Source organism: Erithacus rubecula, assembly GCF_903797595.1.
Source record: "Erithacus rubecula genome assembly, chromosome: 8".
NCBI classification, from domain to species: Eukaryota; Metazoa; Chordata; class Aves; order Passeriformes; family Muscicapidae; genus Erithacus; species Erithacus rubecula.
Genome location: NC_136659.1, coordinates 16,517,750 through 16,535,834, shown reverse-complemented (window position 1 = coordinate 16,535,834; position 18,085 = coordinate 16,517,750). Strand labels below are relative to the sequence as shown.

At 36.7% G+C, this 18,085-nt stretch overlaps 1 protein-coding gene across 3 annotated transcripts in view; it reads right to left on the bottom strand.

Annotated features, from left to right (window-relative positions):
• Window positions 1-18,085, bottom strand: part of CHN1 (chimerin 1) — an 89,617-nt gene that overhangs the window by 43,269 nt on the left and 28,263 nt on the right. For all 3 annotated transcript variants that reach the window (XM_079310353.1, XM_079310355.1, XM_079310354.1), the window contains 3 exons: window positions 16,522-16,553; window positions 15,518-15,631; window positions 2,108-2,396 (listed from right to left, as the gene is read on the bottom strand). In XM_079310353.1, the coding sequence (XP_079166479.1) occupies window positions 2,108-2,396; window positions 15,518-15,631; window positions 16,522-16,553 (435 nt within the window). The remainder of the gene's footprint in view (window positions 1-2,107; window positions 2,397-15,517; window positions 15,632-16,521; window positions 16,554-18,085) is intronic.

Sequence of the window (18,085 nt, the reverse complement as noted above, 5' to 3'; positions counted from 1 at the left end):
CTGGGTGAAATGGCATGCAGGAAAATCTGTGCCATCTTCCCACCAAAACCCTGAGAGCAGCAAACACAGCCAAGATGTCACCTCTGTGCCACTCCATGCTGAGAAAGATCACACAGTACTGTCCCCATGCAGCTACAGATAGCAATCCCAACTGGACAATGACTCAAAAAGTAAATTGAAATTTCCACATTCAATTATCCTGTGATGTCTGTGTGCCTCAGTGTGTTCACATCAGTACAATTCCAAGACAAAATAGAGGAATATTAAAACCAGGGCTTCAGGACTGAAAACACCACTAACTGTTGAACTGTTGAAGCCTCTTTAGTCACTTGTAAGTTCCAGATGAAGAGGGTGGGATGCTGAGATTACATGTCTAACCTGTCTAAAGGTTTTTCACATAAAATTTCAGTCTTTGAGAAATATTCAATAGTCCTTGAGTTACTTAATGAAGTGTTTCAAAACAGTATGTGTACCTTGTTGGTGAGTGACATAACACAATGTAACCCATAGAAAAAAGCAGCATTCTTCAATACTAATTATTGAAATCCCTTTGCTATGAACACAGTTTCATCAATCTAAAGAATGTAACAGAACAGAGTTCTGCTGTCCCTGGAAAGTTTCTAAATGCAGGAAGAGCTGATTCTACCAAAGAAACCCAAAGTGGTAACTTCCAGAAGACTTAGAAAAGATTTTTACTCAGGTTTTGCATTATAATAAACTGTCTATGATAATATGCAAAAAAAAAAATCCTTTTGAAACAGCATGCTGGAAGCAGTGGCTGTCAGGAACTCTAAGTGATAATTCACCCCTCTACTACTGGTACCTAACAGGCAAGAAATTGGATATTAAATGTGGCCAGCTAGCTTTAATATCCCAGCAGTATTTCTTTTGTCAAAACCATCTGATAACAGTGAAGATTCATACTTTAAGTTAAGTTGGGTGCTTCATCTCTCAGCAAATTCAGTGCAGAATGACAGATTCTGCTGAAGGAGGATTTGAAGGACCAAAGCTATGAGCTTCTCTCTCTGTGGACTCTGTGTGGAGCTTAGTTTCACTGTAATAGTCACATATGTTAGAACTTGTCAGTCAGACCTTTCCTCCACATCCACAAAAACTAAAATCACATATTTCTGATTGGAGAGACAAAATATCCCAACTAAGGTTAGCATTTCTTCTATGCACTATAAGCATATTAGATAGTCCTAATGTATATAATTCTGAAGTTTGTAAAATAGGGAAACACATCAGATTATTATAAATGCATTAACACCTACAGGCATGTAAAAATAACTTAAAAAAAGACTTCCATTTGTCAGATTATCAATAAAGTATTTCATTTAACACAATGGAACTTACATTATGGTTTCCTTTTATGTTTAGTCTCTGAAACACAAATGAAATTTCAGGCAGATGCTTTGTCTGCCCAGTACATTTCCCAGCCCCCTTTAATATTTTTATGTTCACTGGTTCTAAGATTTCTTTCTTCCTAGTTTTTATTTTATAATCGAGGATGCAATTACTTCTTAGCTGATACTGCAACTCTCTGAAGAGAGCAATCCCTCTTTGTAAGTCTAGGTGAGGCCAAAAATAGCTCTGTCAACTTCTGACAGGCTGAACTTAGCCAAGTGAAATGTTTTAACATTTTATCAACTTAATGAACAGTCTTATTTATAATGTGGACAATTTTACTGTCATTATATGCAGACTGCATATAATAGATTATGGAATGCATTGGTTTGGGGAAAACTGAATATATTAAGAAAAAAAATGCAATTATCTTATATACTGTAAACAATTTTAAGAATAAGTATTGCTTGCTCATTTGAAATAAAGCAGTGGCTTCATGGCAACATAGATAACTATAAAAACACCTGAAGAATCACAATGACAAATAACTAACCTCCCAATAATGAAAATTTGCAATATATAAAAATTACCATTACAAAACTCTATAAGCAATTTAAATATTACTGCTAATGTAACACTGGAAATAACTACGTAGACTAATTAGCTACAGAGACCTTTAGTACTTATAGTAGAGGGGAAAGGTTAAAAGTACAAAACAAAAAGTCTAACAGAAAAAAAAGTGTGGGTTAACAATGCTTACCCTCTTTTCTGCTACCTCATCCTCTCCTGTCGACTCTTTGCCATCATGTTCATCTCTCAGGGCTGGCATATGCTTTTTGTGTGCTGGCTCTCTGTTTAAGGTTGTATATCCTATGTGTTCATAAATTGGATTAATTGTCATCTTGGAAATGTATTCAGCTGCCTTCGTTTCAATATAAAGAGTAATCAATCCATCTGTCACCAGGTCATGGATGGACTCAAAACGTTTCTCCCCAACAAAGTGTTTTCCATCGTAGTAGAGTCTGAAGTTTCTGGTTTGACTTCCAAATCTGCCTCAATGAAATGGGAAAGTTGGTTTTTTTAAAGAACAGTAAGCAGAATAAATAAGAGTAAGCAAGCCTTTGCAAACAATTAAAAACACTTTATCACTTAAAGCTGTGACTACACTCTGTGTCTGGTCTGGCTGAGCTGGGGAACTACTACTTAACACAGAGAGGAAGGAGAGATCAACAACTGCAGATAGCCAAAACAGTTACTGTCCCTGAAGGAGCTGCTTGTTCTTTAGGCTTTTAGCCTTTCCATTATCTATGGAAAAAACTGAAAAATTACTTCACACTCTTTATGGCTTTTTTTAGTGCTTCTCCACTTTATCACTGTAGTCAATTTGCTTGGCTCTGATATGAAGAGTTCTTATAATAGGGTCCTCTATTACAGCTGATCAATACAGAGTTTTGATGCTGTCTCAGACCTCTGCTCCCCTGCTTGCCTGCAGGAAGAGGCCATTCAAGGTTCAGCTGAGCTCCAGTGCCAACAACTACACTGAAGCACAACTGCTGCCAGAACTGGAGCAGCACAGGACAAAATGGCACAAGGGCAAGCATTTTTTATTCCTGGCCAAAGGCCCAGGACTAACTCTTCAAGCTTTGTACAAAAGTCCTTCTGTGTTATGCTTGTTGAGTCCCAGGCTTCAAGCAAATCTTTGTAAGATACAGGATATATAACACGAAGGCAATCCAACAGCAGCCATTCTGCAGCAGGATGGAACAGCATTTGGATCCATGCTCTTGGCAACCATAAGAATGCTGAATTTACCTGAACAGCAGCATATTTTTAAAAACTGCACTTAGAATCTGCAACCATTTTCTGCCTCAAAGCAGTCAAAACATGTGGAAACACACTGGTGTTGCACTTGGCAACATTTCCTGAGGAGAAGATGGAGGCAAGAAGCTGCTTTCACAGCTCACTCCAGTGTTGTTCCTTGGTCAGACAGCAGCAAGGGTACTGGGCTCCCCTATGAGCCAAATAAGTGCCAAATAAATACTAAGAACTAAATCTGAAAGGATGGATTGGTTTCACCTTACAATCAAATGCTTCATTGGAGATGTTAAGGAACACAGTAAATAATGATACTCTGCTGAAGTGGCTCCTCTTCTCAGCGGGGCCAAATGATGGAAAGCATAATTTTAGACCTTGCCCCAGGTGAAATATTGCATTATTCTTGCAAATATGGACAAAAAAGATACAGTTCTAGAATCTGTATTTTTTTTTCTTTCTGTTCTACATCAAAATGCCAAACCTTCCCATCGCTCTATCAATATTCTGACAGTAACTGCAACTTCAGAAGCTGCTATTTCTACATAACACTCAAATGTAAATGGAATTTGCATCTTGCTCAGTAAGGAAAGAGGACACAATGTGTAGGAACTATGTGGGCATTTTCCTGCAGATTAACTGGTACTTCTATGCATATTTTTTATGCACACAAACTAAAAGCTCATTGAATCAAATGTGAGAAATTACAAAATAACAGAAAGAATTAAGTTTTTTCCCCACAGCTAATTTCATTACAAGATGCAGTTCTGGGTGAATACAAGCCATTCAGAAAGCTAATATCCTAAGTTATAGCAGAAGGGGTGGATGTATTCAGACTTCAGGGCACCTTCATACTCAACAAGGTGTATGGCAAACAAGCTTTGACCACGAGATGTCCTCTTTATACATCCCTGACTGTCAGAGAAATCCACATGAGCCAAGAGTGCTCAGCACTTTGCAGTGCCAAAGTGAGCAACCTTCACTGTCATCTGCTCAGGTCAGTGGGAATAATGCACATTGAGCACATACAAGCACCTTGATGGTTCTCAATTCATCAGGAGAACCAAGTAAGTTTGAAGGTGAAGAATAATGGCCCTAAATAACAATATACATTAGAATTACTTATATTATGAGATGCAGGTGAACTGCTGCTCCAATCAGTAACATCTGCTCTGACTACTTAAAACAGAGTTTTAAGCAAGTTGGAGGTCACTTATTGCTCTTAGTTTTCTAGAAGAAAAAGTATTACACTAATTTTATCAAGAGAGGATAAGGCACAGAAAACTATCACAAGGCCTATTACTAAGTACACACAGTGTCTTGGTTTTAAGCAACATCTCTCAAAGTTTAAAACCAGTCTTGTCTGGTTCTGAAGAACCAGATGGCCAATGCAGAAAACAAACAGAACTTCTTAAAATATTGTCTTTCCACAGGGTCAGAAGGTGCACTCTCCTACCCCAGGTATGTTTTACTGAGCAGCCCCTATGCTGTAGATCTGTTCAGACTGCTGCACATGAAGTGTGTCAGTGAGAGATACCATAAGGAATAGAGTTTCCAAGAGATGAATGGTTCGCCATTATGTAATTTCCCACTTGTTCTAAATCAATTTTTTTTCTCTATTCTGTTCTAATTGGATATGTTGTGGAGAAAGGTACTGGCTTTCAAAGACAATCCTACTAGTAACAAGGAGCTAAACCCCCAAAATCCCCACAAACCAATGAAACACCAGTGTTTTACAAAGACTGTACTATCAATAACGTGTCTTAGAATTCTGTTTTATTTCAAGCTCATTTAAATTTTTTCCTGACCACACAATGACACTATTTTTATCAAATTACAATATAAAAACAAACATACATGTTCAACTGAAAGCTATTAATAAAGATTTAATCTCCAGTCTTCAGTCTACTTACAGCTATGGTTTAAATTTTTCCATTAGCAAGACCATTTCTTTATGTTTACTTTCTGCAACATTCCTGCAGCCTAGTTAATTATACATCACCGTGGCAACTAAGTAGAGCCAAGATTTGATATTTCAACTTCCTAATGCTCTCCTCCTCAAGGCAAGTACCAGTACCAGCTGTTTTTTGTTTAATAAGTAGAAAGTGGGACACAGATAAAGTATGTTCTCTTTTGGTTTATACAGGGGAACATTAGATGTTTTTCCAAGAAAAAAAATTAGACCTCTGACATGTCAAACAGTCTCATTGCTGTGCATTTGCTTGCAAGCAGCAGGACTACACATGAAAGTCTTTTTCTATTCCAAGTTGTCTGAAAAGCTATCACTGTCTAGCTTCTTTGGTTGCCAGTGGGGCAGAGTAGATAACATGGGAAAATCTATTAAATGGTAGAGCAAATGTGGCTGGTAATAAAGGATAATAAAGAACTGAGAAGTTGAATTAGAGACACAGGCCTCAGAATCAGCCAGCTACCTGTATGCAGCATTCAGTAAAGAAACAAAAGGAAGAAGTGAAGGACTGAGAGCACAGACACACTTTCTTACCATCTGAGAAGATGAATTTTATAGTCCACATACAGAATTGTACAGTAGCTATTCACCACTTTCACAGGCTATTTTTTGATGAGAAGAATTTCTAGACCCAGGCATTGTTTAGAGTGCATAGCTGCAACCAAATAACAAATTAATATCCCTCAGGACTATTTGTGTCCTCCTTAGTTTCAAGCAATTTCATACACAGAATGGGAAAATTTAAGTCTGAGCCTAAAGGTCACTTGGACTCCATCTTCCCTTGGTGAAAGAGTCTTAATGTGCTTTGCAGCCAGAAGGCAGAAGTTTTTCTTAAAATTAGGTGCCAGAATTTCAGTTCTATGTTCTGAAACCTCTCAACCAACACTTAGGACTAGAGTCTTGCCATTCCATAAAAAGCCACAGGAATATCAGGAATCTTGCAATCACGAATGTCTCTTAATCATGCTGTGTCCTTGGCAGTGAAAACAAGTTATTCCACAGACCCTCTTTTGGCCCATTTCCTTGTCAAAGAAAGACAAGCCTAGCATGCAGCCAAAACCTCTTCTACACAATTATCCCTGAAGGTCTCCAGCTCCTGAAAGCAGCTAATTTTTTTTTATTTAATATTCACTGGCAACAACATTTCTGATGATGGCCAGGCAACTGCAGAACTTGCCAACTTCCCAGAATACGTGCCTGACAAATAACATAGCTCTCAAAACCTGAGCAGTGTTTTACAAGAACACAATATGTAAAAAGGAAATGAACTGTATTAGGGGTTGATACAAATGGAAACAAAAAGTCCTTGCTGATATGGCTGGGAAGGATGGCAGAGTACAGTCACTATAGAAGTTTTCCCAAGCCACTTGGAAGGGCAGTATAGACTAGCTGACTGTAGCTTGATGAACATTAATTTACTGTAAAGTTATCCCTAAAACTTGGCAATACCCATGCTGAATGCATGATACTTGAGTTCAGCATGGAAGAAGCGTGGTATCCTTCAAAACAGAAAACAGATCTTAGACTTGGTAGTGACACCTGTCTATCCCCTGCCAATGCAGACACAGCCTTTGACTCCCTCTGTCTAACCTGGATCTAACAAAAAAGTTCAGAGCTTGTATAATATCACTGATAACAGCTTGCCAGCAGCCTCTCTCAGCTGAGGCTGAAGACATCACTGCCCAAACTTCCTTGTCCAAGGCAAAAAGCAATACTTCATAAAGAGTGTGCCAACAGCAGGCAGTGAGGAGCAGAGCAGTGGCACTTCCCGTGGATCATAAGCACTGTCAGGGACAAACCAACTGCTCTAGGGCATCAGCAGTAGGCAACAATTGCTGAAAACAATGAGAAAAAGCCTTATCAGCCCTTGGCTCTTTAACAGACCATTTCACAAATAAATCTAACAAAATGAGAAAATAATTCCTTTGCTTCGATGTATTATTTCACAATTAACAGCTGATTTTCACCATTTTAAAATTTTGAAAAAATGACAGCTGATAAAATACTATGTATGGTATTAATATACAGCAGGACCACTTAATACTTCAGGTAAATGTTACTGTTCTTGATCAGTGGTAAGCATTTGAAAATAATCTGTTTGGTTTGAACAGATGCACTACCTCTTCTTAGTATTGTGCTTGCATGCCTTATTCCATTTAACCTTATATAAATTACTGGGATTGATTTGATGATTGACTCAGAATCAATACAGATGTTTTGGGTAATGTTTTACTGCCTTTTCTACCTGATGAAAGTTCCATGCTTCCTGGAAATAGACTCACTGTGGTTAGTGGTTAAGACACATTTGAACTCCACACACACATATTAAAAGCCTGCTATCTTCTCTTTACGTGAGAGCAGTATTGGGAGACCTATGCCAGGTTGCCTAGATGAAGATAATCTGGAAAGGTTATTAGCAGGAATGCTACTAACTTCCACAGTTTTCTACTACATAAATAATGTTTACCAAAATTTTTAAAGAAATGTTCTTCAATAGTTAATTCTACCATGTGACTTTATGTTACAGAGAGCTTTCATATTACTGTAAATAGAACTGTGCTTCAATTCATCTAAATTAAGGTATCAACCCTACCACTGTCTGCTTAGCAAACTTCAAAATGTGCATACAAATTCTATTCTATGTAAAACATTTTAATTTTAGGTCATATATGATACTGTTTTTCTGGTATATTTTGAAATAGAACAACACCAGAAATGTAGGAGGAATTCCACAGCAATTGTGTACTACGGTGAGAAAAGGGCCACAGCATAATGCTCAAACATGTTCATCTTTCTTTGACTTAAAGCAGCTTTTCCAGCAAGGGCTTAAGTTCACAGAGATAAAGAATGGTTGGAAATGAACCTTTAAATGTCGTCCAGTCCAGTCCCCCTGCAATAAGCAGTGACACCTTAACCTAGACCAGGATGCTCAGAGCCCCATCCAATGAATTTTTCCAGGGATGGAATATCTGCTGCTTCTCTGGGCAACCTGTTTCAGTGCTTCACCACCCTTCAAAATTCTTTTATATCTACTCTAAATCAACCCTCTTTTAGTTTAAAAGTTATTAATGACTGTCGTATTTCTCTTTTGCTTCTATAGACTTTCTCACACTAAAAGAAACTTGATCTTAATTTATCCTACTAAAACAGTGTGGATATTTGAATTCAGTATCTCAAAGAAACCAGAGTGGAAGACATCAAATGAAAACCCCAAGAAATTCTTATTGTAAAAAAAGCTTTGCAAGTCCAGAAAGGGTTTTTGGAGAGCAGAGTGGAGCAACATTGTTTTTGCTGTTTTTCCTGTCTGTTTGGGGATTTTCTAAGGTGCAGGGCAGGCTGTCATTCAGGGTCTCAAGAAAACCCAAATTCACTTAGATTAAAAAAAAAAACTATAGTAAGCTTTCTGTTCCAGAGAGATTTTGTCAAATCTGATTTGCTTTAAGCCACTGCTAATTCAAATCTTACAATGCAGGTTTACTTAAGTTACTTAAAGGTATTACAGAATTTGCTATTCATTTAGCTTGTTTTCTCAGTGTATTCTATTTCTAATCTTCTAGTACTCACTCATCACTTCCTTGCAAATAGTGAGATTCACCAATATACTCATCCTACTCTCTAAATGTTTTCTTCTCAAAGCTGCATTCCTTAACAATAAACAAGCACAATAACACAAAATGAAATGGTTCTTGCATACATAACATGCATTGTTAGAATTCTTGGGGCTACTAACAGTTCATCAATGAAGATTAATAGCCTATTTTACTATTATCTTCTGTTTTTCCAGAATACAATTTCTTCTTTCATGCAAGTGCAGCAATAAATGGGGCAGATATCAATTTATTATTGAAACTGAGTTAATGTATTCATCTCAAGATAAAAAAGAAAAAAAATTGGCTTGATTCTCTTTCTAGCACCTATCAAATCAGGAGGAACCATAGTCATCTCAGCTGAGCTTCACAAAGTATAAAAGAGGGAGAAGGAAAAGGAAAACTGGGCCAGGTAACACTTATTACTGACAGTTGTTTTGGTGTTTGAATAATTGATAAATGTTTTGATGAAAACAATTATGACATTAAACAACATTTTAAGGCTATTGTGTGTTATCTTGAAAACATGTCTATAAAACAACCACAGTATCTAGAGCTGGTGAAGTACAGGAATAAAGGTGTTTCTCCAAATACAAAAATTTCTAAAAATGTATTCCAAAAATATACAAAAGAAAGGCCAATCAAAAGGAGTAACTTAAAGACAGATTTCTACCTAGCATTTTTTAAAAGCAGTAGAGAAAAAGAGGCACTCCAGTAGAACTTGCAGAAGACAGAAGAGATATATATGGTTTGACAGGAGGGGAGAGCACAGTGTATTTGCACACAATTTAATTATCAACTGATTGAATTACAATTTGATGTTTTCAAGTATTATTTCAACTCCAGCTGTGCCTAGAAGCTTTAAACCAGGCAGACATCATGCAGCATAAAACCAGCAAAGTCCAACACTGATTCCTGCTCAGGAGCTGTGAATGGGGGTAGTCTGAGAGATGGGGTACAACCTTCAGTCTGTCTAGGCCATTTTTAAGATATCCTAGACTTTTGTACTGAATTAGTTGGGAGACAATAGAGAAGAGAAAACATCTCTAATGGAGAAAGGAGGCCTGCAGAACTTAATGGCCTAAGACCAAGCCATACATGAGGCCAAGAAGTGAGCCCAGACCTTCTGAGCTCCACCAAGGCACCTCACAGGAGCCCAGAGTCTCCGCTGTTCACCAGCTCACAGCAGGAACTAGAGCCAGGGCAAGGACAGGCACAAAATGAACATGAGCTGTGTACACTGAGCACAGGCATCTCCTGGACAAGCTCTCCCCAAAAAGTTCACAACATGCTGAAGCAGAGTATTCCTCTGAGAACTGCTGAACTTAACACAAGCAGGAGAAAGACTGCAGTAAACTGAATTGCCAAAGATAAATTAGACACTCCAGCCAAAAGAAAACAGAGCTGACAACAACAACAGATGGGAAGAGGAGGGAAGGAGAACAGGAACACAGCAAGAAGACGTGAACCATAAGGTAAAAAGCATTCTAGTCTGTGGGAGGACCTAGGTAGCCAATTAATTACTCATTAAGGTTAGTAGCTATTTATTATTATTCTAAATACTTAAGTAAAGCCATTTCAGTAGTGCCCAAGTGCACTTACATAAGGTAAATGACAAGCAAGACACCTCAGCTGTTTACTTATAGCTGAGCCTTTCATGTTATTGACAAACTAAGAGTAAATTATTTAGTCTGAAATTTTATGTAGCGAAAGAAACATTTTACATGGAAAATCATTTAAATAGAGGGCAAATTGTTTTACTTGAAGCAGAAAAACAAGCTCCAGAATTTATCACCATCTTTTTCCCTGTTGTTTTTTTTTAATATTTTTTTCAGTTAGCAATCAAGGAATAATGTATGAATATTTTAGAAAAAAATTCTAAAAACTGAATTCGACCCTTGCTGCTGCCAATCACTTCATTTACAAATCAGGTAAAAAATTACACAGAAAGATATGCAAAGTGCAGTCTTTAAAGTGGTCTTTATAATATTTTCCTACCAACTACAATGATGTCAGAACACTGTTACCATGGTAAAGTGAAGAGATGCAGTTAGCTACTATTTTGCTGGACTCCTTCTGACTACTTATAGATCAGCTGTAGATGCAGGTTAAACTAGGATCAGATTGTGACACATTCATCATTTGAAAAACATAATTCATAATTATTGTGTAGAGAGTAGTTTTAAACAATTTTTCTTTTCCCAGTTGTTCTCCCATGTCTCAGTATGTACATGGCTTTCCAGTAGAATGCAGATCAGCAGTTCTAATCTCTCAATCCAAGAAGCCTTTTGCAGATGTTGAATTCTACATGTGTAAGTAATCCCACACGTGTTCTGGAACAGCACTACACACGTGTCCCAGAAGAGCCCACTGAAAATAAACAGCATCCAGCTACCAAAGCAGTCATCCTCTGAAACTTAAAAGGCTCATTTGCAGCATTATGCTCTAATAGCCTACCAATAAGTTCTCCTTTTAAAATGCTAGTGGCTAGTTTCTTAACAAAATTTCATAATTGAGGGATTGAGAATGTATGTACTAATTTGCACAATACATGCGATTGGTTGACTAAAATAAAGATTACTAATTTTTGACATTCATTTCACCTGAAAAATTCTTTCTGGTGCTACATAATCTTCAATGTGCCCAAACCCCCAAACATAGAGAAAACATGACTCATAATCATGGCTCACATTATTACCTTTTTTTAAAAATCATGCTGCAGAACCTTATTTCAATTCATTCTCAGTATCACAACAATAGAATTTGCAGGAAGGGAAACCATGGTAACCAATTAAATGTGCTACAGCAGCTATCTGCTCAAAAGAACATGCAGTACCATCACACTTCAACGCCTACCACAAGTACACTCTCTACCCATTTCCTCTTTATCCTCATCCTAATTATTAAACAAGCTCTCACCACAAAAGGCCACATTGCAAACCATATCTATTGTTACTGTCATTTGCTATAGGTCTTAACACTAAGCAATGTACTACTCTTTTGCAAATTTAAAAGCAGATCTAATAGCTCCAGAAGTGAATTAGGAATTTTCATTCTTTAAATCTGTCTGGAACATTGAATTAACATTACAGTGTATTTTATACATTTTTATTCTAACAGGGACTTGCTGATATGTATGGACACAGATATATATCTATGATAGTTTTCTCATATTAGTAACTTTTTTAAACCTCAAGATTGCAAAACATTTTCAGTGGCATTCTCTGATTGATGAATGCATCCATGATTAAGTACAGACATTAAATATAGTAGGCTGCTGATTTGCTGCTCTCAGTTGTGTTTATGCTTCATTCTCCTTTATATGAGACTGACACAATTTTACAGGCCTTCTTAGGCTCTGAACATCAATTTTATTTGAAGGACAGCTCTGGATATTTAGTCAAACTTCTATACTTAAATTATTCTTATACTTATCATTTTTTTTTTCTTTAAGAATCTACTTCTACCTCTGTTAGAAATCTTAAAAAAATATTTTCTGAATAAATCTTACCATCTTATGATTCAAATTTAGATTTAAAAGATAGTCTGCCTTTAAAAAAGTCAGGATGCAAATTAATTGCACAATAATGGATGAAAGTAGACAAAAATAGCTTATCATAAGACAATCAAGATACAGCTTGTTATATAAGTGGAAAGCAGATTTTACAGTAACTCCACAGCAACTTAAAAACTGAAAAGTTTTTTTGGACAAGAGCCACTTTCCTTACCTTACAAAGAAAAAGTGTTTAAAGTCTTTACTTTGAACTCAATTAGCTATTCCACAGTACTGCACTAAGAACATCTGACTGCCTTGCTTAAGCTTTTAAAAATGATTATTTTTCCTGTCCTACATTTGGTCATTTAAGTGGTGCCAGGCTATGTCTGTAGCAGCTCAGGAACAAGACCTTTAGATCTACTAAAGCTAGTTCCATAAAAGCAACACAGCCTAATGCTTCACAGTGGTCTACAACTCATTTAGAAGCATTTAGAGAACAAAGAACTAAAAAATGTGGTGCACTTCATCTTGAACAGGATGTGCAGTCCTGGCTGGTATGGACACTGAGATTTTGGACATCAGCTACAATAGCTGGTGGAATCAAATGTAACACTGAAAGTGTTCCATGATGATCTGAGGAATTGTCTGGCTTGGGTCCTCAGGACAAATCACAAAAAGCTTGTTCTCCATTTCAGAAAAGATGACTGGAAACATTTCATTACAGAGACATCATACCTTGCCACAGGAAGGGATATGATCCTGTTTCACTAAACTGCTCTCCACGACTGGATGCACTGGGCTTGTCAGGATTCCCAGGCAGGCTGACACAAACCCAAGAAGAGAAGAAGACATCTGCCAGAGCTGGGCTGTCTCACTGAACTGCCTGCCTCCCCAGCAGAACCACCAGCAGCTACAGCAAACAAACCTGGCTCAGTCTCTGCATCAGCTGATCCTACCCAGAGCTACCACAAGACTTCCATGTCTCCATGAACTGGGATTTCATGATGCACTTCATAGGCAGTTTCCAATTTGCCCTAATCAGAACTGACACTGTAAAAAACTAACACATCAGAACAAACAGTGAGAGGTTGAGTAGATACACAGAAATACAGAGTGAACCAGGTATTTATGCCATGGGTTGATAGTACCTTCAAGAATCTAAATTTTAGTCAACTTTTTTTCCATTTTTTAACCAAAATGTGCCTGAAAACTGATGAGAAAACAAGTATATTTAATTTTATGTTTTGTCACTATGTTATTGAAGAATTAGAGCAACTCTAGAGAATTGCTGGGTTAACTTCATAAAATTCTTGGAATCTGTTCTGTGTGCTTTTTTATGTAACAGCTGACCAAGTTTTCTTTCATCTCACACCTTCTAAGAGATAAAGGTAAAGAAGGAAAAGCAAAAATCATACTGATGTGATCTTAAAGTTAACATGACTGCTTCAGAAAGAGAGTGTCACTTAAACCTAGTATGAAAATACCAAATTGGTTCATACAGCTAGAAGAGACAGGGTGAAATTAGAGACCCTGAACTCAATAGAAGCTTTCTGTTGAACTTGGAAAAGTTTTGCTCATACATACCATCCTACTGACAAACTCCATTTTTGGCCATGGAAATTACATTCTTAAATTCCTGCTGGGATTATCTAAACTGCAGATGGGGCTATCTTTGCCATCTGGCAGTGTAGTGACCCAAACCCAAGTGATGCTCTCAAAAAATGATAGAGCTACATAAACTCATCATGGCAATCACAGCAAATTGCTCACAGTCAGGATGCACAGAGAGACTGCAGAAAGGACCTAGTCTTTAAGAGAGGCCACAGTATCAGAAACACAGTCAGTGGGCATTTTGGCTAATGGTTATATTCTGCATTTATAATTCCAAGGAAAGGAAAAATAAAAATGGAGCAAAACTTTCCCTCTAGTCAATGGAAATACAGACTCCTGCTGCACTGTCTAGTAGTGACAAAAAAGCACTTAAACATAATGAAATGGCTGCAAGATGCTGCAGTTTCAGTTTCTGGTTTCTCAAATGCTGAATTTCATCAAAATAAATCAATGATAACAACTCTTCTATCATTTGAAACCTTTTCCCAAACTGATCACTAACAACTACCCAACTCTTTTCTCTGCTTGGTATAAAGTTGATTTTGTTGTTTTCAAAGGGGTTTTCCAGTGTGAAAAAGATACCATCAAACCTGGGAAAAAAGACATCTTTTTACTTGCTAGACTGGAGATGCATTTGGAAAATAACCTGTAGCAATACATCCCACAAGATGTTCAATAGCTTCATCTTGGTCCATAAGCACTGTACCTTCTGGGAGTGGGAGCCCTGCCTTCAAGACAGGTGTTACAATGACTGATTTCTTTTTAGCTTTAAAAGAATATTTCAAGAGCAGAAGATGATGAAATTGAGTATTATTTTAATAAGAAATATCAAATTTACACTGTTAATGGAAGTCAGTGTAAATGTCAATAATGTTTCTTTTTGAAACCTCATTACCACAGAAACAAATATCCATGAAAATATACTTTTTCTACCTGAAAAACTAATTCACCACAACTTATTGTTTCAAGACATATTATCTTAATTATAATCTTATTTTACCCATATAAAACCTCTAGTAACTGCATCTTCTCCTCCAATGCTTTTGTGTTCCACTTAGATTTACAACATTGCTAATAATCACCATCTCCCATCTGAGTACTCAGGTGTACAGCACAAGGCAAAATAACCTCCAATATCTTAAACATAATTCAGCTACTTAAAACTTACAGCTGTTTTTTATTTGAGATTTTTATTTATAGCTGAGCCACTTGCAGAATGAAGCAGTAGATTTGCAAACACTGTTAGCTAACAGGTGTTGAGACATAAAAAGGCCTCCTAATTTGTTGCCATCCCATGGAGAGACTAGAGAGAACTGTGTTCTTCAGCAACAGCTACCTATCCACTGCATGGCAGACTGGTCAGGGGAACTCATAAGATGCCTTTTATTTCTTGATCACCTGCTCTCCCAACATCTGAATGGGGTCACATCTCTATCACAGTGGGAAAAGGACAAAATGAAGTCCCACCAGCAAAATCTCAATTGCTGTTATCCTGATGGTGCAAACAATAAGGAATGTTAGCACTTCAAAAAGGGACAGGGAAGGTTAAAGACACCAAATCTATAACTAGGATAAAAAAGTATAATGATTAAAAAAATTAAAATAATCACAAAGAGTTTTATGTTCTGAGGTCAGCAACACAGTAAAATCTTCTGAATATTTTATAAAATTAAGAATGAAATATTAATTACTGACCTTAATGCCAAAGTGTAGGTTCCAGGTTGCCTTTGGCTTTCACGAATGAGATAGCTTCCCTCTGCAACACTTAATAATTGGTCAGCTTCCTCTCTTGAGATCATCCCATGGAATCTAAGGAACAAAAATATTTTTTGAAACACATGTCTCTCCTCTTTTAAATCACCTTTTGGTCTTCTTTTAAAAAGCACCAACAATAGTAATTAAAAAAGAAACAAACATTAAAAAGTACTGATTTGCAGGAATCTACAGTTTAAATTAATTTCCCTTTCTGCCTGTATTTGAAGTTACTTTAAATGGTTTAGAAAGGCTTCTAGGGAAGAAAATCTATGAAACAAGCCCATTGTTTTTAAATCTGCATCTATCAGTTTAACATATAAAAATAAATCTGTTTATCTCCTGCTGGCTTCACATGTTTTATGCTAATGGCATGCAATCTAACTTTTTAAAGCATTTGAAGATTTTTATGCAATCCCTGAGATTTTAGCAAGTTGCCATAATCTCAGTAATTGCTGATGTAACTACCCAGCAATACTACATATCTTTTGCCAAAATAAATGTAAGAAAGATCTGCTTTATCTCTTCATACTAAACTAACCATCTTTGCATTAGCAACCTGAAACAGAAGACATATATAGACTGAACATATATTGAATTTGGGATCCAAGTATCTTTTTTTCCTGAATAGAAACACCTTTTTTGCAAAGCCAACTGGAGAGGAAGATGGAAAAAGCCAATCCCTTGAAAGTACAGAAACTTATGTATGTTTTTCTCACTTAAAGTGGCACTCAGTGATATCCATATCCATCAGAAATTGCAGCTGTAATTTTAGGCAGACAAAAGTGATGGCACTGTAATAATGATCTGATGGTGAGACACACTGCTGTAAAACATGCAGAAGAAACAAAGGGCAAAGAACACCTGACACCTTTTCTGTAACTATTATTAACCAATATGTCAGGATAAAACAGGATAAATCACTTTCAGAGATGTTTGTTACTTACTCTCTTCCATAATATTTGGGTCTGTTCTCTACCTAGAAGAGACAACAGAAATTGTAATTTTTCACAACAAGAGAAGCTATACAGTAATTGGACTGTCTACAATATTGTATTAAAATCAGAAAGGGATATAATAGGAAAGTGCAGGCAAAATAACTGACAACAGAATTTCTTCTGCAATCAGAAGACAGTGAAACCAAAGGGAGACCTTCAGAAATCATTGCACTTGTTAAAGTAGATGTGTGTGCTTAAAATGGAGTGAGAAAGGATGAGCCACTTGGACCATGTCGACCGCAGGACTTTGCATATACAAACTGATGGCAATAAATATTGCTTTAGAAACTGCCAGAAAGGGGAAATGAGTTTGCATGTAACTGCACCATATTGTTAAGTGCATTAATACAATGAAACATCTATAAAACTCATCAATTTACAGGTTACCTTCCATCACAGAGCTGTTGGTGCCCCTGCTGAAATAAAGCCACTACTACACAGTCCCTCAGAGTGAGGGCAAATGGTTGAGTGAATCACCAAGTGCCCAAGTCTTGTTCTTCTTGACTTCATTAAACTGTGTGATCTGCAGTATCACCTAAATGACTTCAAAAGCAGTGTGCACATTTTAAGTAATGTAACTCTACTTTGTGTGTGCTCCAGAGACCTTATGGTGTAAATGCACACAACATGCAGGGGTGTCAGGTACAAGCTGCCTCATAATTATTTTAGATGAAATAATGCATCTTCATTTGTCCAAGAAGTTCAGAGCCACGTGAGGAACAGCAGACCTCACAGATATCAGCTAATAATCTACACCACACCAGGTTACCCTTTCTTGTTAAATTTCAAGGGGGAAACTCTTAGGGGAGTAAAAGTCAGTAGTTACACAATCTGAACTACAAAAGTATAAAACAATCCAGCTATGCTGAAACATAGAATGTCACTTTAGTTTATTTTTCCAACTTTTCAACAAAAAGCCTATTAATACTAGCATTTCTCTCCATTTTTTCAGTTGAGTATAAAGATTTCAGATACCCAAAACCAGAAAAAGCAACAGACATCCTGATGTACAGTCTAATAACAATTCTTTGACATTCCCAGCAAATAAAAAGCTATTGTAATGATTCATCACTTTGGAAAAAACATCACTGGAAAGATTTATCATGTTCTAAAACATTTCCTTTTCCTTTACAACAGCAAACAAGAGTTAACTGGTATGATAGTTGTTTTCAGAGGGCCTGAAGAGATTAGATCATTCAAAAAAAGAACAAAGGTCTTTGCCTACATTTAGTAAAAAATATCCATTTCTTCAATAAGAAGATAGCAACATAAAGAGAGAAAAAATGAAAGCATTTTATTGTTGTTGTTACAGAAACTTGCAACAATTCTTAACTAAAACCCTTAAGCCAAGACACTAGTTTAGGGCAGTTGTTAAAAGAAGAATCCTGTCATTAATAAGATTTTGTTGTCTGTCTAATGAGATTTTATATTTATCTCAGTGAATTTATAAGACAGAACTGGAAAATTTACATGAGCAAAAGCATTCCTTTTCAGAAATGGATTAGTAACTTGA